General features: G+C 40.3%; 2 protein-coding genes across 4 annotated transcripts in view; both read left to right on the top strand.

Moving 5' to 3' along the window:
* The first annotated feature begins 102 nt into the window (after positions 1 to 102).
* On the top strand, positions 103 to 14,491 carry LOC108256309 (NACHT, LRR and PYD domains-containing protein 12). Of its 2 annotated transcripts, none has more exons than XM_017453014.3 (15): positions 103 to 187; positions 3,176 to 3,254; positions 3,954 to 4,133; positions 4,939 to 5,045; positions 5,426 to 5,702; positions 6,381 to 6,594; positions 6,687 to 8,478; positions 9,823 to 10,083; positions 10,281 to 10,454; positions 10,875 to 11,135; positions 11,512 to 11,685; positions 11,917 to 12,087; positions 12,392 to 12,565; positions 13,074 to 13,120; positions 13,370 to 14,491. In XM_017453014.3, exons 2-15 carry the CDS (start codon positions 3,183 to 3,185, stop codon positions 13,909 to 13,911), a joined length of 4,446 nt encoding a protein of 1,481 aa, XP_017308503.2. In that variant the 5' UTR covers positions 103 to 187; positions 3,176 to 3,182; the 3' UTR covers positions 13,912 to 14,491. The 2 variants fall into 2 exon arrangements, with proteins under 2 accessions (XP_017308503.2, XP_017308501.2); XM_017453012.3 differs by lacking the exon at positions 103 to 187 and adding an exon at positions 951 to 3,000.
* A 1,647-nt stretch (positions 14,492 to 16,138) lies between these two features.
* Positions 16,139 to 18,181, top strand: part of zgc:158766 (uncharacterized protein LOC100009641 homolog) — a 44,711-nt gene continuing 42,668 nt past the window's right edge. Inside the window, exon 1 of one of the 2 annotated variants that reach the window (XM_047150233.2) lies at positions 16,139 to 16,886. In XM_047150233.2, the coding sequence (XP_047006189.1) occupies positions 16,677 to 16,886 (210 nt within the window). In that variant the 5' untranslated portion in view covers positions 16,139 to 16,676. The remainder of the gene's footprint in view (positions 16,887 to 18,181) is intronic. The other variant, XM_017453001.3, reaches the window with a different exon arrangement.

The raw sequence follows: 18,181 nt of genomic DNA on the forward strand, positions 1-18,181 counted from the left end.
CAATCCTTCCTGACCTGTGTTCCCTCTCCCCTCCCTCCTCCCTCTCCCTCTTCCTCCTCTATCTCTCGCTCTCCCTCTCCCTCTGTCTCGCTCTCAATCTCTCCCTCTCTCTCTCGGCTTCGTAATAACAAAAGTGAAAGTCTTCCGCATAGTGACAAGGCAAGAAAAAAACAAGACCGAAAGATCAGTAAGTTGTCGGTTACAAAGCAATATTTCTTTAATAAATATGACCCTTATAAACCTGTTCTACAGTTCCCTCAGGAACTGCAGGAACAGCGAGAGGCCAATTTGTTTTTGTTAGTTTTTGTTTGTGGTATAAACCAAAGACATTTGAGTTTGAGATCAAACGATGGATACTGGTCCATGTATGGCGCGCGACCTTCATTCGTTCTTGGTTTCAGAATTGAAAAACAAAATAGAAATAGCGTTCATTCATGTTGTGTTTTGGTATTGACAATTAAATGACTAAGTAACTAAAAAACGATTTTTGCTCAAAAATGTAGCTAAAATATTTCAAATATTTATTTATACTTTCTCGCCGTCTTATTTTTTGAGATGGAGTCAGGGACGTCAGTAAAGATTTATGAATGGGGGGGCTAAGCCTCTTGTGGGGGGTCTAGGATAATAATATAACATATATAATAATAATAATAATAAGCCACAAAACATCTTTCTCGTCGTATATTTTAGAGTAACAGTGGGTGTCAAATCTATATAAAAAAAAAGGTAAATTTTGGTCAAGGTATACCTGTGACATAATTTGTGTTAGACACTGATCTAATATGACTTATTTAAATTATATCAAAATAAAGAAATTAAAGTCCACTTTGTCCCAATCCATCCAACACCAGCAAAAGGCAAAAATACTTTTTGGATTTTATTTATTGAGAGAGTGAGTGAGAGAGTGAGTGAGAGTGACAAGCAGATTCTTTCTTTCTCCACACTTTGGCCTGTCCATCACTTTGGTCGAGGTTCATCCTGGCTCCAGAACTTTTGTGGATCATCTCTGTATTTCTTTGTGAATTCCATTCTGGCTTTCTAATTCTTACTGCTGATGAGTGGTTTACATCTTGTGGTATGACCTCTACATCTTCAAGTTTTCTTCGAAAGGTGGATTGTGATACCTTCACCCCTACCCTGTGGAGGTTGTTGGTCACTAACTGATGTTTTTGGGGGGTTTTCACAGCTCTCATAATGTTTCTGACAGCTGTTGTTGTTTTCCTTGGCAGACCCATTTGGTGTCTGTTGCTCAGTACACCGGTGGTTTCTTTCTTTTTCAGGACATCCCAAATTGTTGTATTCGCTATACCCAATGCTTACGCACTGGATCTGATAGATTTCTCAGCTTCAAAATGACTTGCTTTTCTCCCATCGACAGCTCTCTGTTCATGTAGGTTTATCCTTTTTAACAACAAATATAGTCTTCACAGGTGAAACCCAGGGCTCAAACCAAGAGGAGACATTCAGAGATGTTAAATCTTTAAACAAATCAGTTTAAAGAATTAATTTAACAGGGCACACCTGAGCAACAAAGAAACATATATCACTCACATGTTCCAATATTTTTGATCACTTGTAAAAATGGGTGGGTCCAAACAAAAGGTGGCATGTTCTAAGTTGTTTAACACATCTATATGTAAACATGAGGAAATTAAAGCCGAAATTCTGATCTATTGTCTCATATTCATCTTTTGATCTCAAAACCCAAATGTCTTCAATGTGAATTGAAAACAGTAGTATTGGCCTTGTGTTCCAGTACTCTCCTTAAGCATTCCTTGACATGCATAAGAAGCTTTTATCTTTTATATTTCTGTCCACACGTCAGTTCAGCCTATTTGCTGTGTGTACAGTAACTGTGTTTACTTTCATTACACTTCCAGTAGCACAGATACAGTATGAGAGTATAACTGGAGTACCTGTTACTCAGCTACAGTACTCACTACTGCACACTGAACTGTTAGATCAGGTTACGGTTCACTCTCAGGGGAAAAACTAGAGACGCACCGATACTAAATTTCTCAGCCGATACCGATAAGCGATTATTCAGAGCGATATCGGCCGATACCGATAACCGGTAAGATAGTTCTGCCTTTTATGCCTTCTTATAAATGAATAATAATTAAAAGAATTCTGAAAGAAATGCAAATAAAGACTTTATTCTCTCCAATTCAACGAGTTGTTTCACAGTAACTGGTCTCACATACATAAAACACATTAATGATCATTTCTCTAAAATGACAAATCTACAGGAATTTCTCTACATTAGGTCAACCAAATGCCACGAGCAGCCTAAATAAAGGTCATAAATAAAGGATTTTAAATAAAGGAAAGTTGTTTACCTTATATGGTGATTTGTGGGCATTTCTTTATGCAAATGAGTCTTCAGAGCAGTATCAGAGTAAAGCAGGGGTTCCCAAACTTTTCCAGGGCAAGGCCCCCCAAATGGCATTAACATTTCACCGAGGCCCCCCCTTTTGCAAGATGTCTTTAAAACACATTAAAAATACAGACTTCTGAATATATCCCCCTTTTTTATTAATAATTTCTTCTTACATCTTCACATTACAATACATTAGGAATTGATTGTGTGTGTGTGTTTGTGTGTTTGTGTGTGTGTGTGTGTGTGTGTGTGTGTGTGTGTGTGTGTGTGTGTGGTTGTTTGAGAGTGAGAATTTATTTTTCACACCAAATTGTTGAGGCCCCCCGGGCGCCCCCTGGTGGCCCCCACTTTGAAAACCACTGGAGTAAAGCACGTGCTCACTGGCGCTTCCTATACACAAATGTAGAACTTTGATTAAAAATTTAAAAAGAGCCCCCTGGTGGTAGAACATTTATTATGAGAGTGAAGCTTCTTCAGAATCTTTCAGCCCGCCCCCATCTCTCTCTCTCTCTCTCTCTCTCTCTCTCTCTCTCTCTCTCCTGCTTCGTAATGAAAGTGAAAGAGACTTCCTCATAGAGACAGGACAAGAAAGAAGCAGTTCCGAGAATCTACAAAGATCAGTAAGTTATCATTTACAAAGCAATATATATACATGTTATATATGTGTCATGTATAATGTGTTACACGTATAGTAGCACGTATACAGTATGAGAGTATAACTGGAGCATCTGTTACTCAGCTATTCTACTCACTACTGCACACTGAACTGTTATGTGACAATGTGACTGTTTAAAGGTCAATCATGAAAAGACACGTCTCGGGCCAGACAGCAGAGCCAGATGGATTCACAAAGCGGCTCAAAGGAACCTCAGCAGTGAGTACCGCTCGTATCAATCTGTCTTAATGTATAGAATCTTCTCTCCCTTTTCTTTAATAACGGTGCAGTTGAATGTGTGTTTTCTTGCAGTTTATAAGCACACACATGGTGGGATAGAATAAGGCTTGCACATATTGCACTTTTTAACTTTTAATAGTTAAATTGAACAGTTAATGTTGTGGAACGTCTATGAAAGAAGTTAGTTACGCTATAGCAGCTGTAAACTAAGCAGACTTTCCCTCGCCAGAGCCATGTTCTTCTCTCTCTTGAAGGTAATAAAAAATATTTGAAAAAGCTGCAGCTCATCACGTTACTGAGAAACTGCAAAGAAGCGTAAACGTCCTCTGTCCCGGAGACTTTGTGAGAAATGCTATTTAGAAGAATTTATAGAGATATTATTTAAAACTTTAAAAACCCACTGATGCCGAAAGCAGAATAAACTGAATGTCAGCGCCACGCCCTGTCGCTTTGTGCTACTGTATGAACAAAGCCGCCGTTTTATGTGTGCGTTTATGAACATGTATATACAGAGGCTCATGTCAAGCCTTATAAAGCTTTATAAAGTGTTACCAAAGATTTCTTTATGCCAAGTCGCGATATTTAAATATTTGGACCATTTGGACCTTATCAACAACCAAATGCTTATTGCTAATAAAATATTAACGGAATCATTGAAATGTCTTTGTGGTAATTTAGGCAGAAAGACCAAACTCACCTGCTCCCAGCTGTGTGTCCATGAAGAGTGATGTGTCCAGGGAGATGGTTATCAATTTCAGCCGAGGGGAAAAGAGCAGTGGAAAAAGGTCTGAAAGTGAAAGAGACTTCCTCATAGAGACAGGACAAGAAAGAAGCAGCTCCGAGAATCTACAAAGATCAGTAAGTTATCATTTACAAAGCAATATATATACATGTTATATATGTGTCATGTATAATGTGTTACACGTATAGTAGCACGTGTACAGTATGAGAGTATAACTGGAGCATCTGTTACTCAGCTACTCTACTCACTACTGCACACTGAACTGTTATGTGACAATGTGACTGTTTAAAGGTCAATCATGAAAAGACACGTCTCAGGCCAGACAGCAGAGCCAGATGGATTTACAGAGCGGCTCATAGGAACCTCAGCAGCGAGGACTGCTCGTATCAATCTGTCTTAATGTATAGAATCTTCTCTCCGTTTTGAAGGGTGCCAATAATTGTGGAGTTGAATGTGTGTGTTCTTGCAGCATCATGCAACGGATGTGTACAGAGTCGTAACAAAGCCCTTATTCAACAAAACACTAATATCTGGAACACAGTTAGGCGCATGGTGAGTTAGTGGTTAGCACGTTTGCGTGTTCTCCCCGTGCTGCGGGGGTTTCCTCCGGGTACTCCGGTTTCCTCCCCCAGTCCAAAGACATGCATGGTAGGCTGATTGGCGTGTCCAAAGTGTCCGTAGTGTATGAATGGGTGTGTGAGTGTGTATGTGATTGTGTGCCCTGCGATGGATTGGCACCCTGTCCAGGGTGTACCCCGCCTTGTTCCCGATGCTCCCTGGGATAGACTCCAGGTTCCCCGTGACCCTGTAGGATAAGCGGTATAGATAATGGAGGGGTGGATGGAATAGTTACATGTTTAATAGTTAATGTTGTGGTTAAGGTATTTAAATATATTTGGATGATTTGGATCTTTCATTTAGGCAGAAAGACCGAACTCACCTGCTCCCACCTGTCTGTCCATGAAGAGTGATGCGTCCATGGATTTTCTTCACCAGTTCAGCCGAGGGAAAAACAGCAGTGGAAAAAGGTTCGCAGTTCAGTAATCTACTGTATAACTACTGTCATAAAACAGTCTTTTATTATTTTAGCAAAATCGCTTGTAGATTTTTCCAACACTTATACTGTGCTTGCTTGCAAAAGAGCAACGTAAACGCCATTCTTAAAAAAACTGTTATAGTCTACTGTATACCGTAATCTGTCCCCCTTTTAGTTATTTAGTTCTCTTAACCAGCTCAAAAACCCCAAATTATGCTGTTTTAAACCGATTAAACACTCAATATTAGGCTGTTCTGAACTATAAGTAACAAAACTGATAAAAACAAAACTTTAATCAAAGCAACTTAAAAGATTCCTTCATCGGGAGTGAATGAGGTCCTTCAGTTTGATTTTGTTCCCTGTCATTCGCAGTGTCGAGATAGAAAGACCACACTCACCGTCACCTAGCTATGTCTCTGTGGAGAGTGAAAAGTCAGTAGAACTCAACCAGGACGATGGGGAAGCTTTTCTACGTTTGCACCCATCAGCCACTGTATCGGCGACGTACGCACCACAAGAGCCGAAACTCTGCCTGCAGCACCGCATGCCTCGGGAAATTTACTGCAAGACAGATGAGACCCTGATGTGTAAACAGTGTGCAACTGTGGAGCATCGAGGACACGACAAGTGCTACACACAGGGCGCTAGGGTAAGGCAACACATCAGGCTTTTCTTTTCTTTTCTTTTTAAAAAATAGTTCATAAGATGTCAGTGTCTTTAACCCTAACCCTAACCCTGTACAGTCCATAATGCTTCCTGTCCACCAGAGCTATAGGACTGAAGAGTGTGTCATGATTAATGATATTGTACACACCAGCATGTGATTCTGTGTTCTTTAAACTTTAACACCAAGTTGCCTTGTGAAACACCAAACGTTACCTTAGAGCCAGGAGAGGACTGTTTCCTTAACGCCAACAACAGTTTCTAGTCTTTCAAGGAGAATAGTATGATCAATGGTATCAAAAGCTGCACTAAGGTCAAGCAACACACACAGGGAGACACAACCCTGATCAGAGGTCAGGAGTCGGTCATTTACTACTTTAACCAGCGCTGTCTCTGTGCTGTGATGAGGTCTAAATCCTGACTGATACATTTAATGACATTTATTCACCCCGATACACCCCACAGATGATTATTTACCAATAACAGCATATCTTCAGGTGGTTTATTTCAAATTTTACCCTCTTATACATCGTATTTATCATCTTTTTATAGCTGTTACTATAGAAACACCGACCTGTGATTTGTACTTACACTACTGTCTGTTAAAGAAAATGAATCAACTCCTCCGGACCTGCGCTATAATGTTCTTCTTTCTTTGCTACAGGCCCTGCTGGAGCTGGACCCATTGTCTTTACTTGAGCAAACACTGAACCATGTAGACACAAAAAACTTCATGTGGTATCTTTGCCAAAATTACCCAGAATGCTTTGAGACTCCTCAGGTGAATTGTGATATCCAGGAGGCATCTAAACTCATTCTGGAGAGATTTGGCTCAGATGCAGCTCCAAAGATTGCGCTAAAGGTCATGTTGGAGTTAGGTAGGATCAAACACCTGTTTATTGCAGTATTTCCAATGAACGTGGTCTAAACTCCTCAATTTATTTGATGGGTTCATCTTTTCTTTTCATAGCGAAAAGTCATAAGACCATCCAAGATCATGTCAGAGCTAACCTAAAGGATCATCTTAGATTTAAATTCCAGAGCATACGTGAAGGAAATGCTCAGCAGGGGAACCAGACTCTTCTAAAAGACATCTTCACCGAGCTTCTCATTACCGAAGGAGGAGGGGATGGAGCTGTCAATAAAGAACATGAGATCAGACAGATCGAGGATGCGTGCAAGAACAAGGGAATGGAAGAGATTGTGATCAAATGCAACGATATCTTTCAACCTTTACCCGGACAGAACAAACGCATTCGGACCGTGCTAACCAAGGGCATCGCTGGGATCGGGAAAACTGTGTCTGTACAGAAATTCATCTTGGACTGGGCAGAAGGAAATGCGAACCAGGATATCCAATACATCTTCCCACTTCCTTTCCGCGATCTGAATTTGAAGGGAAATGATGAGTATAGTGTGATGCAGCTTCTTCATCTGTACTTTCCAGAACTTAAAGAACTCAAAACTCTAAGGAGCGAGGAAGTGAAAACCGTGTTCATCTTTGACGGCCTGGACGAGTGTCGACTTCCCCTGGATTTCACGAACAACGAAATGTGCTCCGACCTGACAAAGAAAATCTCGGTGGATGTCCTGCTGACAAACCTCATTCAGGGAAATATACTTCCCTCTGCTCTTCTCTGGGTTACCTCTCGACCAGCAGCGGCCAATCGGATCCCTCCCGAGTGCGTTGACCAGGTTACCGAGGTCCGAGGCTTTAACGACTCGGAGAAAGAGGTGTACTTCAAAAAGAGGTTCGATGATCAAGGCCTCGCTGATAAAATCATTAAACACATAAAGTCTTCAAGGAGCCTCCACATTATGTGCCATATCCCTGTCTTCTGCTGGATATCTGCCACGGTTCTGGACAAGATGTTGGACAAATCAGACACGGAAGTACCTAAAACTCTGACCCAGATGTACACCCACTTTCTTCTCATCCAGACACATTTGAAAAACAAGAAATACCACGGATTGATTCAGGACAACATGGACCTGCCCGAATCTGACAAAGAGATGATCTTCAAACTGGCCAAGCTAGCGTTTCTGCAGTTAAAGAAAGAAAATCTGATTTTCTACGAAAATGATTTGACCGAATGCGACATCGACGTTAGCAAAGCGACCGAGTACTCTGCAATCTGCACAGAAATTTTCAAAGAGGAGTCCGGATTGTACCGAGAGAAGGTCTTCTGCTTTGTACATCTGAGCATTCAGGAGCACTTAGCTGCTGTCTATGTGCATCTTCAATTTACAGACAGCCACATAAACGTACTCCAAGAAGACACCGAGAATCAGAGTGACACGGTAAAGATGTCAGATTTGCACAAGAGCGCTGTGGATAGAGCGTTGAAGAGCGAGAACGGACACTTTGACCTTTTCCTGCGCTTTCTTCTCGGCCTCTCGCTCGACTCCAATCGGGCTCTTTTGAGAAGCGTGCTCCCGAACCCGTGTTTGGAGAGTTTGGAAGAAACAGTGGACTACATCAAGGAGAAGATCAGAAAGGAGTCGTCGGCAGAAAGGACTATCAACCTGTTCCACTGTCTGAATGAACTGCATTACAACTCGTTGGTGGAAGAAATCCGTAGTTTCCTGAGATCAGGCACGCAGTCAGAGACGGAGCTTAAACCAGACCAGTGCTCAGCTTTGGCCTATGTGCTGCTAACGTCAGAGGAGGTGATGAATGAATTTGACTTGAAGATGTGTAACACGTCTCCTGAGGGATATCGGAGACTGTTACCAGTTGTCAAGACTTCGAGACGAGCCAGGTAAGTTTCCACATGGAAATCGTAAGCCTAACATCGCATCAATGAATGCAAATACACACTGTGTAACATAGAAGTAATGTAGTAATAGAGGTGTGATCATGTGCCATGATAAGGAAATCTAAAATTTTACCATTATACTATTATAGTATAGATGCAGATGTGACACAGCCTTTGAAAGATGCTACTTTTTTTTCACCCCGAATTTCATCTTGCCAATTCCCACCCAAGGGACACAGTGGCTCAGCACATTCAACTTGCACTTCCAAGATTTGGTGGTTCAAATCTTGCATCCGCCTTGTGTGCGTGGGGTTTGCATGTTCTCCCTGTGCTTCGGGGGTTTCCTCCAGGTACTCCGATTTCCTCCCCCAGTCCAAAGATTGCATTGTAGGCTGATTGGCATTTCCAAATTGTCCGTAGTGTGTGAATGTGCCCTGCGATATGTTGGCACCTTGTCCATGGTGTCCCCTGCCTTGTGCCCTGAGTTCCCTGGGATAGGCTCCAGGCTCCCCCGTGACCCTGTGTATGATAAGTGTGATGGAAAATGGATGGAATTCGCAAACACTTATGACACTACATCTACCATGGAAAACGTGCTTCCTCTGTGAAGCCAAATCTTTTTTTTTAATTGTTGCATCACACTCAGAGGTATGCTCCTCCCAACCAGAGAGCACAGCCAATTTTGCTCTGTTGGATCTGCCGAATCTGAGAAGATTTCTGAGAGAAAGCTAGGTTAGTTAGCTAGTTAGCTAATACTAGCTAGGAGTGGCAAGAGTGTTGTTTTAGTTACAGTATGGACACAGTACATAAGCAAATTTTTTATCAGCACAAAAGGTGCTCCAGCCAGCGATTTGGCAAACTACTCGAGAATGATGAACTTAACAATTAAAACTAGCAGTTTCCTGTCATGTTAGCACTGAAATTAGCACCCAACTACACTACCCATCAGCCTCTGCACATCACATGACCCCACTGATCACACACACCTGTTCCTGATTGCACCTAATGAGCACTGTATTTAAGCCCTGTTTTTTGTATGTTCCCTTGTATAGCGTTTGTCCTGTGTCACCTTGTGTCACCTTGTGTCACCTTGTGTCACCTTGTGTCACCTTGTGTCACCTTGTGTCTGTTGCGTTGCGTTGGTCATGGTCGTGAGTCATGCTTAGACTTGCATTGTTGATGTTTGTGTTTTGTTTGTAAATAAACCACTTTCACTTGCATCCGATCCCCGAATCCCTGACATTTCCATAAACATAGAATTAAACCCTTGTGCTATGACTTGCAAATGATGTCGTTTTAGTTGAAATCTCATCGATCTGTTTCATTCTATCTCACAACCCTCCACAGTCTTGCTGGCGTCAACCTCACAGACGAATCCTGTGAGACCCTGGCTTCCATTCTCCAGTCTGCTAACTCACACCTGGTAGAACTGGACCTCAGCTTTAACAGTTTGGGAGATTTAGGAGTGAAACTTCTCTGTAGCGGCCTCTCAAATCCACACAGCAAACTGGAGAAGCTGACTCTCAGTCACAACGAGCTCGAACATATAGGAGTGAAGCTGCTGTGCGACTGTCTGATGAGTCCACACTGTAAACTGCAGACTCTCGGGTTTGTAACTGTTTTGCTCATGTTTGCAATAATAATGGCACTTGATGCGATGTCTTGAAGCTTTGCAAATAGAGTATGCGAAATGAAATGATTCCAGTAGAATCTTATACTGTAGAAAGCAGTTAGCAGATCAGACATTTTATAACCGACTTCGAAACAGATGTATGTATGTTTTTCTGCTTTTTACCTGTTTGCAGATTGGCTGGCACAAACTTCGCAGAACAATCTTGCGAATTAATGGCCTCAGTTTTCCAATCTGCTAACTCGCACCTGAAGGAGCTCGACCTCGGCTGCAATAACATGAAAGACTCCGGAGTGAAGCTTCTCTCTGCTGGACTGATTAGTCTGCAGTGTAAACTGGAGAAACTCAGGTTAATTTACAGTAATCTCCATTTGGTGTTTATTTATTTAGTCAATAGCTGTTGGAAATAAATCAATAATAAGTAAATAAAGTATAAATAAATAAAGTAAGTCTCACCATCTTCAAAAAACAGCTAAAGACCCACCTCTTCCGTGAACACCTAACCAACTCATAAAAAAAAATAAAAAATTGCACTTACACCTCTACTCTGTGCACTTTGCTTCTTCTGGAACTCGATTAATGGATGTTGTATGGTAGCACTACTTGTATTGTTCTCTGCTTGATATATCGCTTTGCTTGTATTTTTCTCATTTGTAAGTTGCTTTGGATAAAAGCGTCTGCTAAATGAATAAATGTAAATGTAAGTTAAGGTAACAACTTTAAAACAAACACATAAAAACAAGCTGAAATCGTTTCTGTTACGCTATAGGTTGGACAGATGTGACCTCAGCCATGAATCATGTGAAGCCTTGAAAACGGTTCTTCAGTCACCCAACTCGCGCTTGAGACAGCTGGATCTCAGCTACAACAAGCTAGGAGACTCTGGAGTGCAACAGCTCTGTGATGGACTAACACATCCAAACTGTAAACTGGAGTTACTGGATCTGAGCTACAACAACCTCGGCCACTCCGGAGTAGAACTTCTCTCTACTGGACTGATGGATCCAGACTGTAAACTCAAGAGTATAAGGTTTACCATCACATGTTTTTTTTTTTACAATTTCAAAGCAATCCTGTTTCTGAAGATTGATGTTCCTAGAAAATTTTGTTCCACAGTAGCTCATGTATGCCTAAGAGGGTGGATGGTGTTTTCCTCTGAGTGTGTTATGCTGATGCAATAGTTAAAAAAAATTGGCAAATTATGAAATTTGGGAGAGTATTCGGGGGGAAAATGGGAAAAGAAATCACTACCCAGCCTAATTCATTAGAGAACCAGCAAAACAAGTAGACTGATTATCCGTAGCAGGTGTGTTGGATTAAATTAGAACTGATTTCAGGATCGACGTACTGTAGATCTCCAGGATCAGAACTGGTGATCAGTAATCTATGTATTTGCTCATCTGTAGACTTGCTGATGTCGGCATCCCAGATGAGACGTGTGAAACTCTGGCCTTGGCTCTACAGTCAGAAAATACATACCTCAGAGAGCTCGATCTCAGCAACAATTACATTGGAGATTCAGGAGTGAAACTGCTCTGTGCTGGATTATCCAGCCCAAACTGCTTCCTCGAAAATCTCAGGTGAATACTACAATATGTCTAGTTTTTTTTTTTTTTTTAATGCTAGCAAAGAATGAAGGAATCTTGCTTGAGATATATAAGTTAACAAAATGCTAGTGTATTAGCTGTAAAAGTTTCAGAGTTTCAGACTTTTCGGATCATAGTGATAAGTTTTTGTTCAGAATTAATATGGACATTATTGTGTGTACAAGAAACAAACTACTTATGATTTATTTCTTTTCTGTGCTGCAGTCTGCGATGGTGTAATCTCACAGAACGGTCCTGTTCTAACCTGGCCTTGGTTCTGAGTTCCCACACTCGTTTGACAGAACTGGAGCTGAGAGACAACGATGTGCAAGATTCAGGGCTGAAGCTGCTTTGCGCTGGTCTTCAGGATCCAGGATGCTCACTGCAGAAACTGGGGTGAGTTAAAGGCACACAGCAGTGCAACAGAACAGTGAAGCAATTCTCTGGGTTTTACCACGTCTACATTATCAAAGGAGTTATTATGCTGAAATTCAAGATCCATGTTAACATTTTACACTCTCTATTATACTTTAGGTATTACAGTTATTTTTCAGAGATAACTATGTGGTTTTAAGACCTGTTTGTTTTTGCCATAAATACAAGTAAAAACTTTTGTTGCAGCACACTGGAACTGTATCAGGTGTGTGTTGGTGGTGTATTTATTAATTGTGAATAAACCGTAATAGTTGTTCCTCTGCAGTCTTTCAGGGTGTTGTGTTACAGAAGACGGCTGCTCCGCTCTAGTTTCAGCTTTAAGCTCAGATCACTCACAGCTCAAAGAGCTCGACCTCAGCTACAATCATCCGGGAGAGTCAGGAGTGAGACAGCTGTCTGCTGTACGAGATAATCCACGCTTTAACCTGGAGAAACTGAGGTGAGTGGAGTACAGGAAGAAAAGAAACAAAAATCCATTTCAACCTGTGGCATTTGACCCTTTTTTTTTTTTTTTTTTTTTTTAAATTATTTTTAGTACTTAGGAGTAACTCCAAACCTGTATGTCAGGGTCCTGTTATAGTTTAGATACTGTATACTAAATTTCATGTCATGTTTCAGGGTCAAATACATTGCATGCTTAAAATCTATATGTTGATTACAAGACTGTACGGGACAATAAATTGTAAGTTCTGCAAGTTCAAAATGAAAAAATGATTTTTATTGAAGGTTACGGATTAATCATACTGAGGAATCATAAACAGTATGAGTGAGGACTTGAGTTACCAGGATAAAAGTTTTGCTTTTAAGGTTGTCTTTAATGACAAAATGGGTTCATGTTTTTATACTTTATATATATTTTATGAGTTTGTAGCCTATATTGAAAAGGTTAGAGTGCTAAAAGCATACATTATGACCACACTTACCTGATTTCTTTGTTCTTTTTATAGTGTGGACCACTGTGGGGAGTGCAGGATCAAACCAGGACTAAAGAAATGTAAGAACATACACAACTGGGTTTTTATTAATTCATCAGAAGTGTATCTTCCAACATGAAGCCATTTTCTAAGGACATATTTTATATATTAAGGCTTTGTAAGACTTAGTTTCTGTTGTTCATTTTGTGTTAGTCATGGTTTTTTTTTTTGTTCTGAAGTTCCACACCAAGTTAGCTACTACAGATCTATAATATAGTGCAATAGAGCAAATATTTTTGAAAATTGATTTTAAGACACAATTTCTGCAGACGCCTGTGAGATCACCCTGGACCCAAACACAGCACACAGAACGCTTTCTCTGAGTGGTGACAAAAAGGTGACAATGACCAAAGGTGAGCAGCCATATCCGGACCACCCAGATCGGTTTGAGTATTACGCCGAGGTTTTGTGCAGACAGACCCTGAGCGGTGCTCGCTTCTACTGGGAAACAGAGTGGACTGGCAATGTTGTTTACATAGGAGTTACTTACAAAGGTATCAACAGAAAAGGTCGTGGCAGAGACTGCAAACTGGGGATGAATAATAAATCCTGGATTCTTTTCTGTTCTAATGATTATGGCTATTATGTCAGTTACAATAACAAGGAGACAGTGGTACCTATGCCACCGAATCCCTCCAGAAGAATGGGTATCTATTTAGACTGGCAGGCTGGTACACTCTCCTATTTTATCATCTCGTCTGATAGGGTGTATCACACGTACACATTTCACACAACATTCACTGAGGCCCTGTATCCAGGCATCCGGGTCTATAACTACGATGACACAGTGACGCTGTGTGAGCTCGAATAAAACAAGAGCATTCACTTGAATTTACTGTAGAGTACGTCTACATACTGAATGTATTCAGGATTTTATCCACCAGTCAAAACATGCACACCATGTATTTACCCTTCTACGAACCATTTATGTTCTTGATTTATCTTGATGTGGCCTGATTGTATGGCCGCAAGCCATTATTAGCTTTGTCATTTTTATATTGAACTTGTATTCAACATACTTTTACTCAACAAGATTTATCCTGAATATTTTGCCTTGATATATTTCTGTAAATCTGCTTTGGGACAATGTCCATTGTTAAAAGTGCTGTACAAATCAAACTGAATTGAATTGAAAGATTTCACTTTTAATCTTTTAAAATGGAATAATTAATAATGTATCTATGACCCATTAATTTATTCAGAATATTAGGCGATTTTGTTAATTATATTTATAACTTTGTCAGTCCTGTACTGTATGTGTGTATTTGCTGTCCATGGAATACATCTTTGATGCATTTTCATCAGTATACTGTGTGTTTGTCGTTGTTAGTATCTTAAAACTTGACTGTTTTTATGCAGAATAAAATATGTCACTTAAAAGGCTCGTTTTCCAGGTGTCTAATTTTGGGAAATCCTTTCCAGACCATTTTAATGTTTGTATATATTGTATACCTATAGCATACCGCGTATATAGTTTTCCGACCGTCATTTTTCAGCTGTTCGATCACCAAAACTATTCTTTTGATCAGTGAGTCGAGTCCCAATGTTCACCTTCAACGTTCCTCATTTTACAGTAATGATTCGAAGATCCGACTCACATCTAATTCAAAGAGTTGATTCCTAGAACAGACTCGTAACGAACATTTACCTCAGAGAAAACTCTGAAGTAAGAAACTGAGGTAAAAAGTTGGTAAAGTGGTTGTTATTTTAGTCTCTCTCCGCTATTTGTAATGTTAGGTATTTATATTAAGCTACGAAAACTTTAAAAGGACAACTTTAAACTCGTTTATATTAGCACTTTAGCTAACTAGCTAACTGCTACCTGAATCTTAGTAACTGCACGCGCTGTTGAAAACTGAGCGTTAGCATAATCGGTGCTGGATTAAACGCGATGATTTTCTTTTATTTTATTTTCTTTTTACTGAAATTGAATAGATAATCATTAAAAAATTATTTCAGGAGAAGCACATACACACACACACTGTGTGACGCACCTCTACGAGTTAAATTTCAGTCAGTTCTGTATTTACAGTTTGAATTATGTCAGGAAACATAATTTTTATACAAAAAAATCTATTATGTTTATGTTTTGGTTCGTTCTTCGTTAAGAGAAAAAAATCACATATTAAACTTGTACAATTAATGTCATGTTCAATTTTTTAACAGTTTCCTACATTACCCACAATGCCACGTGACTGCCTGCTGATCTTTACCTCGAATAGTGCCATCAACGCCATCGCCCTCGTCATCTCGTTGATCGCAACCTACCCCAGTCTACTGTAACGCAACCTTGTAAAGCCGCGTTGCATTCTGGGATTTCGAGTCCAACGTCTTTGCTACTTCTACATTGATTGAACCTCTAAAACCCGATTGTTATCCTTTACGTTTGAGATCGATTAAATGTTTTTCTTCTATTAAACTCCATTGTAAATGCGCTTGCAATAGCAGTGTCTTCCTCTGACGACAGAGCGACACACGACTGCTAACTTCTTACAGGAATAACGATAACACAACACCAGGTAACAAATTCGCACCCGACACGCTAAACACATCACAGGTATGTTTATATAAAGATATTTATTGTGTTTTATGGTGGAGTTTTCCTTTTCCTCAGCCCCGCAGACCTCGAGAGGCGGTCCGGTCAGCAGGACCACGGCTTTAGTTCTCATTGGCGATAGCGTTCAGCGCCATCTTGTGATTAAAGGAAGTATTTAATTCACATTGAGCGGTCAGAGAAGGTTGGCATTCATTAGTAACAGGGTATACTGATATAAAATCCTTCCTGGTGACTATATTTACAACGGATATGGATACAGGTTATTAGTGGAAATGAACTGTGTTTAGAAAACATAGTATTTAGGATTGCTAAATACCAACCCCTTTTTTGTCTTTTTGACGAAAGTGTCATCATATGCAAGCTTTAACTACTTCATGCAACAAGAAAGGAATCTGTGTTCATGTTTTATTGGTATTTATTCATTTATTTATTTAAATCATTTATGATATCCCCATCTTTACAGTAAAAAAAAAGGTTCATTATTGTAAACTAGAACTAAACAACAAAAAACAAAACTAAATACCATGAAAAATTCCAGAACTTTTTGGGACTTTTCCTAAATTTGTTGTTTTCAAATGAAAGATTTTCTCGGGTTAGTTATCTTTTTATTTTTCAAAGGTGATTAAAACAGAAATGATGACGTTTTAACGCAGAGTATAAGAAAACGTCTACAGACACCAGATGTATTGTAACACCGTAGTGTTTTGAGTTTATATAACTTTTACTATCCAGATTTTTTTTCATGTTTCTGAGTTTTCTGAAAATTCATTCGATATTTTTCCAGACTTTTTGTCCCACTTTAAATCGTACACTAGACACTCTGATATAGCAATTAAATTTCTTTTCTTTTTTTTATCTAAACTCTCAGAAATTCCTTCAAATCTGTTCCCACTCCAGGATGAATGCGGTGATTTTGTTGCTGGACGTGAACAGCTGGCTCCTCTGGCTCATCCCACATCACCATTCAAGGCATTGAGCTGAGGATTTTGTGCGAATAAGGACCCCAACCGGGCCAAACAATGGCAGCGCTGAAAAGAGAAGGGGTAAGAGACGGGGAGGGTCGCCGAAATGCAAATTCACTCTCTCCGTTTCGCCTCAGAGAAACTCTGAAGGAACGCGCAGATCGGCGTTTCTCTCCGAACGGGAAGCGGACGTCGGAGAGTGATGCAGGAGAAGACAGGCACAGGTGCGCTGTAGGAGGATCCACCTGCAGAAAACGCCCCACTCAGGTAAAGTTCAGGTTTTTATTCACCTCTGTGATAAAAGTGAGGAGGGAAAGTTAAACCGGCAGCGTTTATCTGCAGGTCTGAGGCCTGTCAAGAGCTCTGCATAAAAACATATCTAACCCTATAAACATACCAAACCCTTTGAGTCAATACTTTGTACTACCTCCCTTTGCCAAGATAACAGCTCTGAGTCTTCTCCTATAATGCTATAATGTATTCTCCCATGAGGTTGGAGAATACATGGCGAGGGATCTGAGAGCGTTCCTCCGTACAGAACCTCTCCAGATCCTTCACATTTCAGGTCCACGCTGGTGGACTCTCCTCTTCAGTTCACCCCACAGGTTCTCTATGGGGTTCGGGTCAGGGGACTGGGATGGTCATGGCAGGATCTTGATGTTGTGGTCAGTAAACCATTTCTGTGTTGATGTTGATGATGTTTTGGATCATCGTCCTGCTGGAAGATCCAACCACGGCCCATTTGAATCTTTCTGTCAGAGGCAGTCAGGTTTTCATTTAATATCTGTTGATATTTGATAGAGTCCATGATGCCATGTATCCTAACAAAATGTCCAGGTCCTCTGGCAGAAAAACAGCCCAAAACATTAAAGATCCTCCTCCATATTTAACCGTGGGCATGAGGTACTTTTCCATATGGCTACCTCTCTGTGTGCTCCAAAACCACCTCTGTGTTTATTACCAAAAAGCTCTATTCTGGTTTCATCTGCCCGTAGAACCCGATCCCATTTGAAGTTCCAGTAGTGTCGGCACACTGAAGACGCTCGAGTTTGTTTTTGGATGAGAGTAGAGGCTTTTTTCTTGAAAACCTTCCAAACACCTTGTGGTGATGTAGGTGACTAATATTAGTAGAGGGCAGTGTATAGTATACAATATTATATATTGATATAAAAAAGTAAAATGGTATAGTACAGGAAAGTAAAATATATGCCAGCACTGACAAGTTAAAGCCATCGTTGATGTTTGTGTGTGTGTGTGAATTACCAGCGTCTGTGCCGCATCTCTACTAATAATAAAGCTGTGAGTTTAACTACAGTATGCATCTGTAACTGTATGTTACTATGGTTACAGCTGTTTATAGGCAGCGCATTAATTTAGAACGGTGACTGGAAATTGCTAAGTGTTATACGGTTTTAACGCGCTCCTTCCAGCCAATCAGAATCGAATATTCAGACAGACCATGGTATAAACTTATAGTATAACAGAGTGTGTTGTAATAGTAGAGTATACTAGTATAGTTAAAACTGCGTCTTTATTTTGCACACTGAAACGTCATTGTTAAA

This window comes from Ictalurus punctatus, chromosome 23 (assembly GCF_001660625.3).
Source record: "Ictalurus punctatus breed USDA103 chromosome 23, Coco_2.0, whole genome shotgun sequence".
Taxonomy (NCBI): domain Eukaryota; kingdom Metazoa; phylum Chordata; class Actinopteri; order Siluriformes; family Ictaluridae; genus Ictalurus; species Ictalurus punctatus.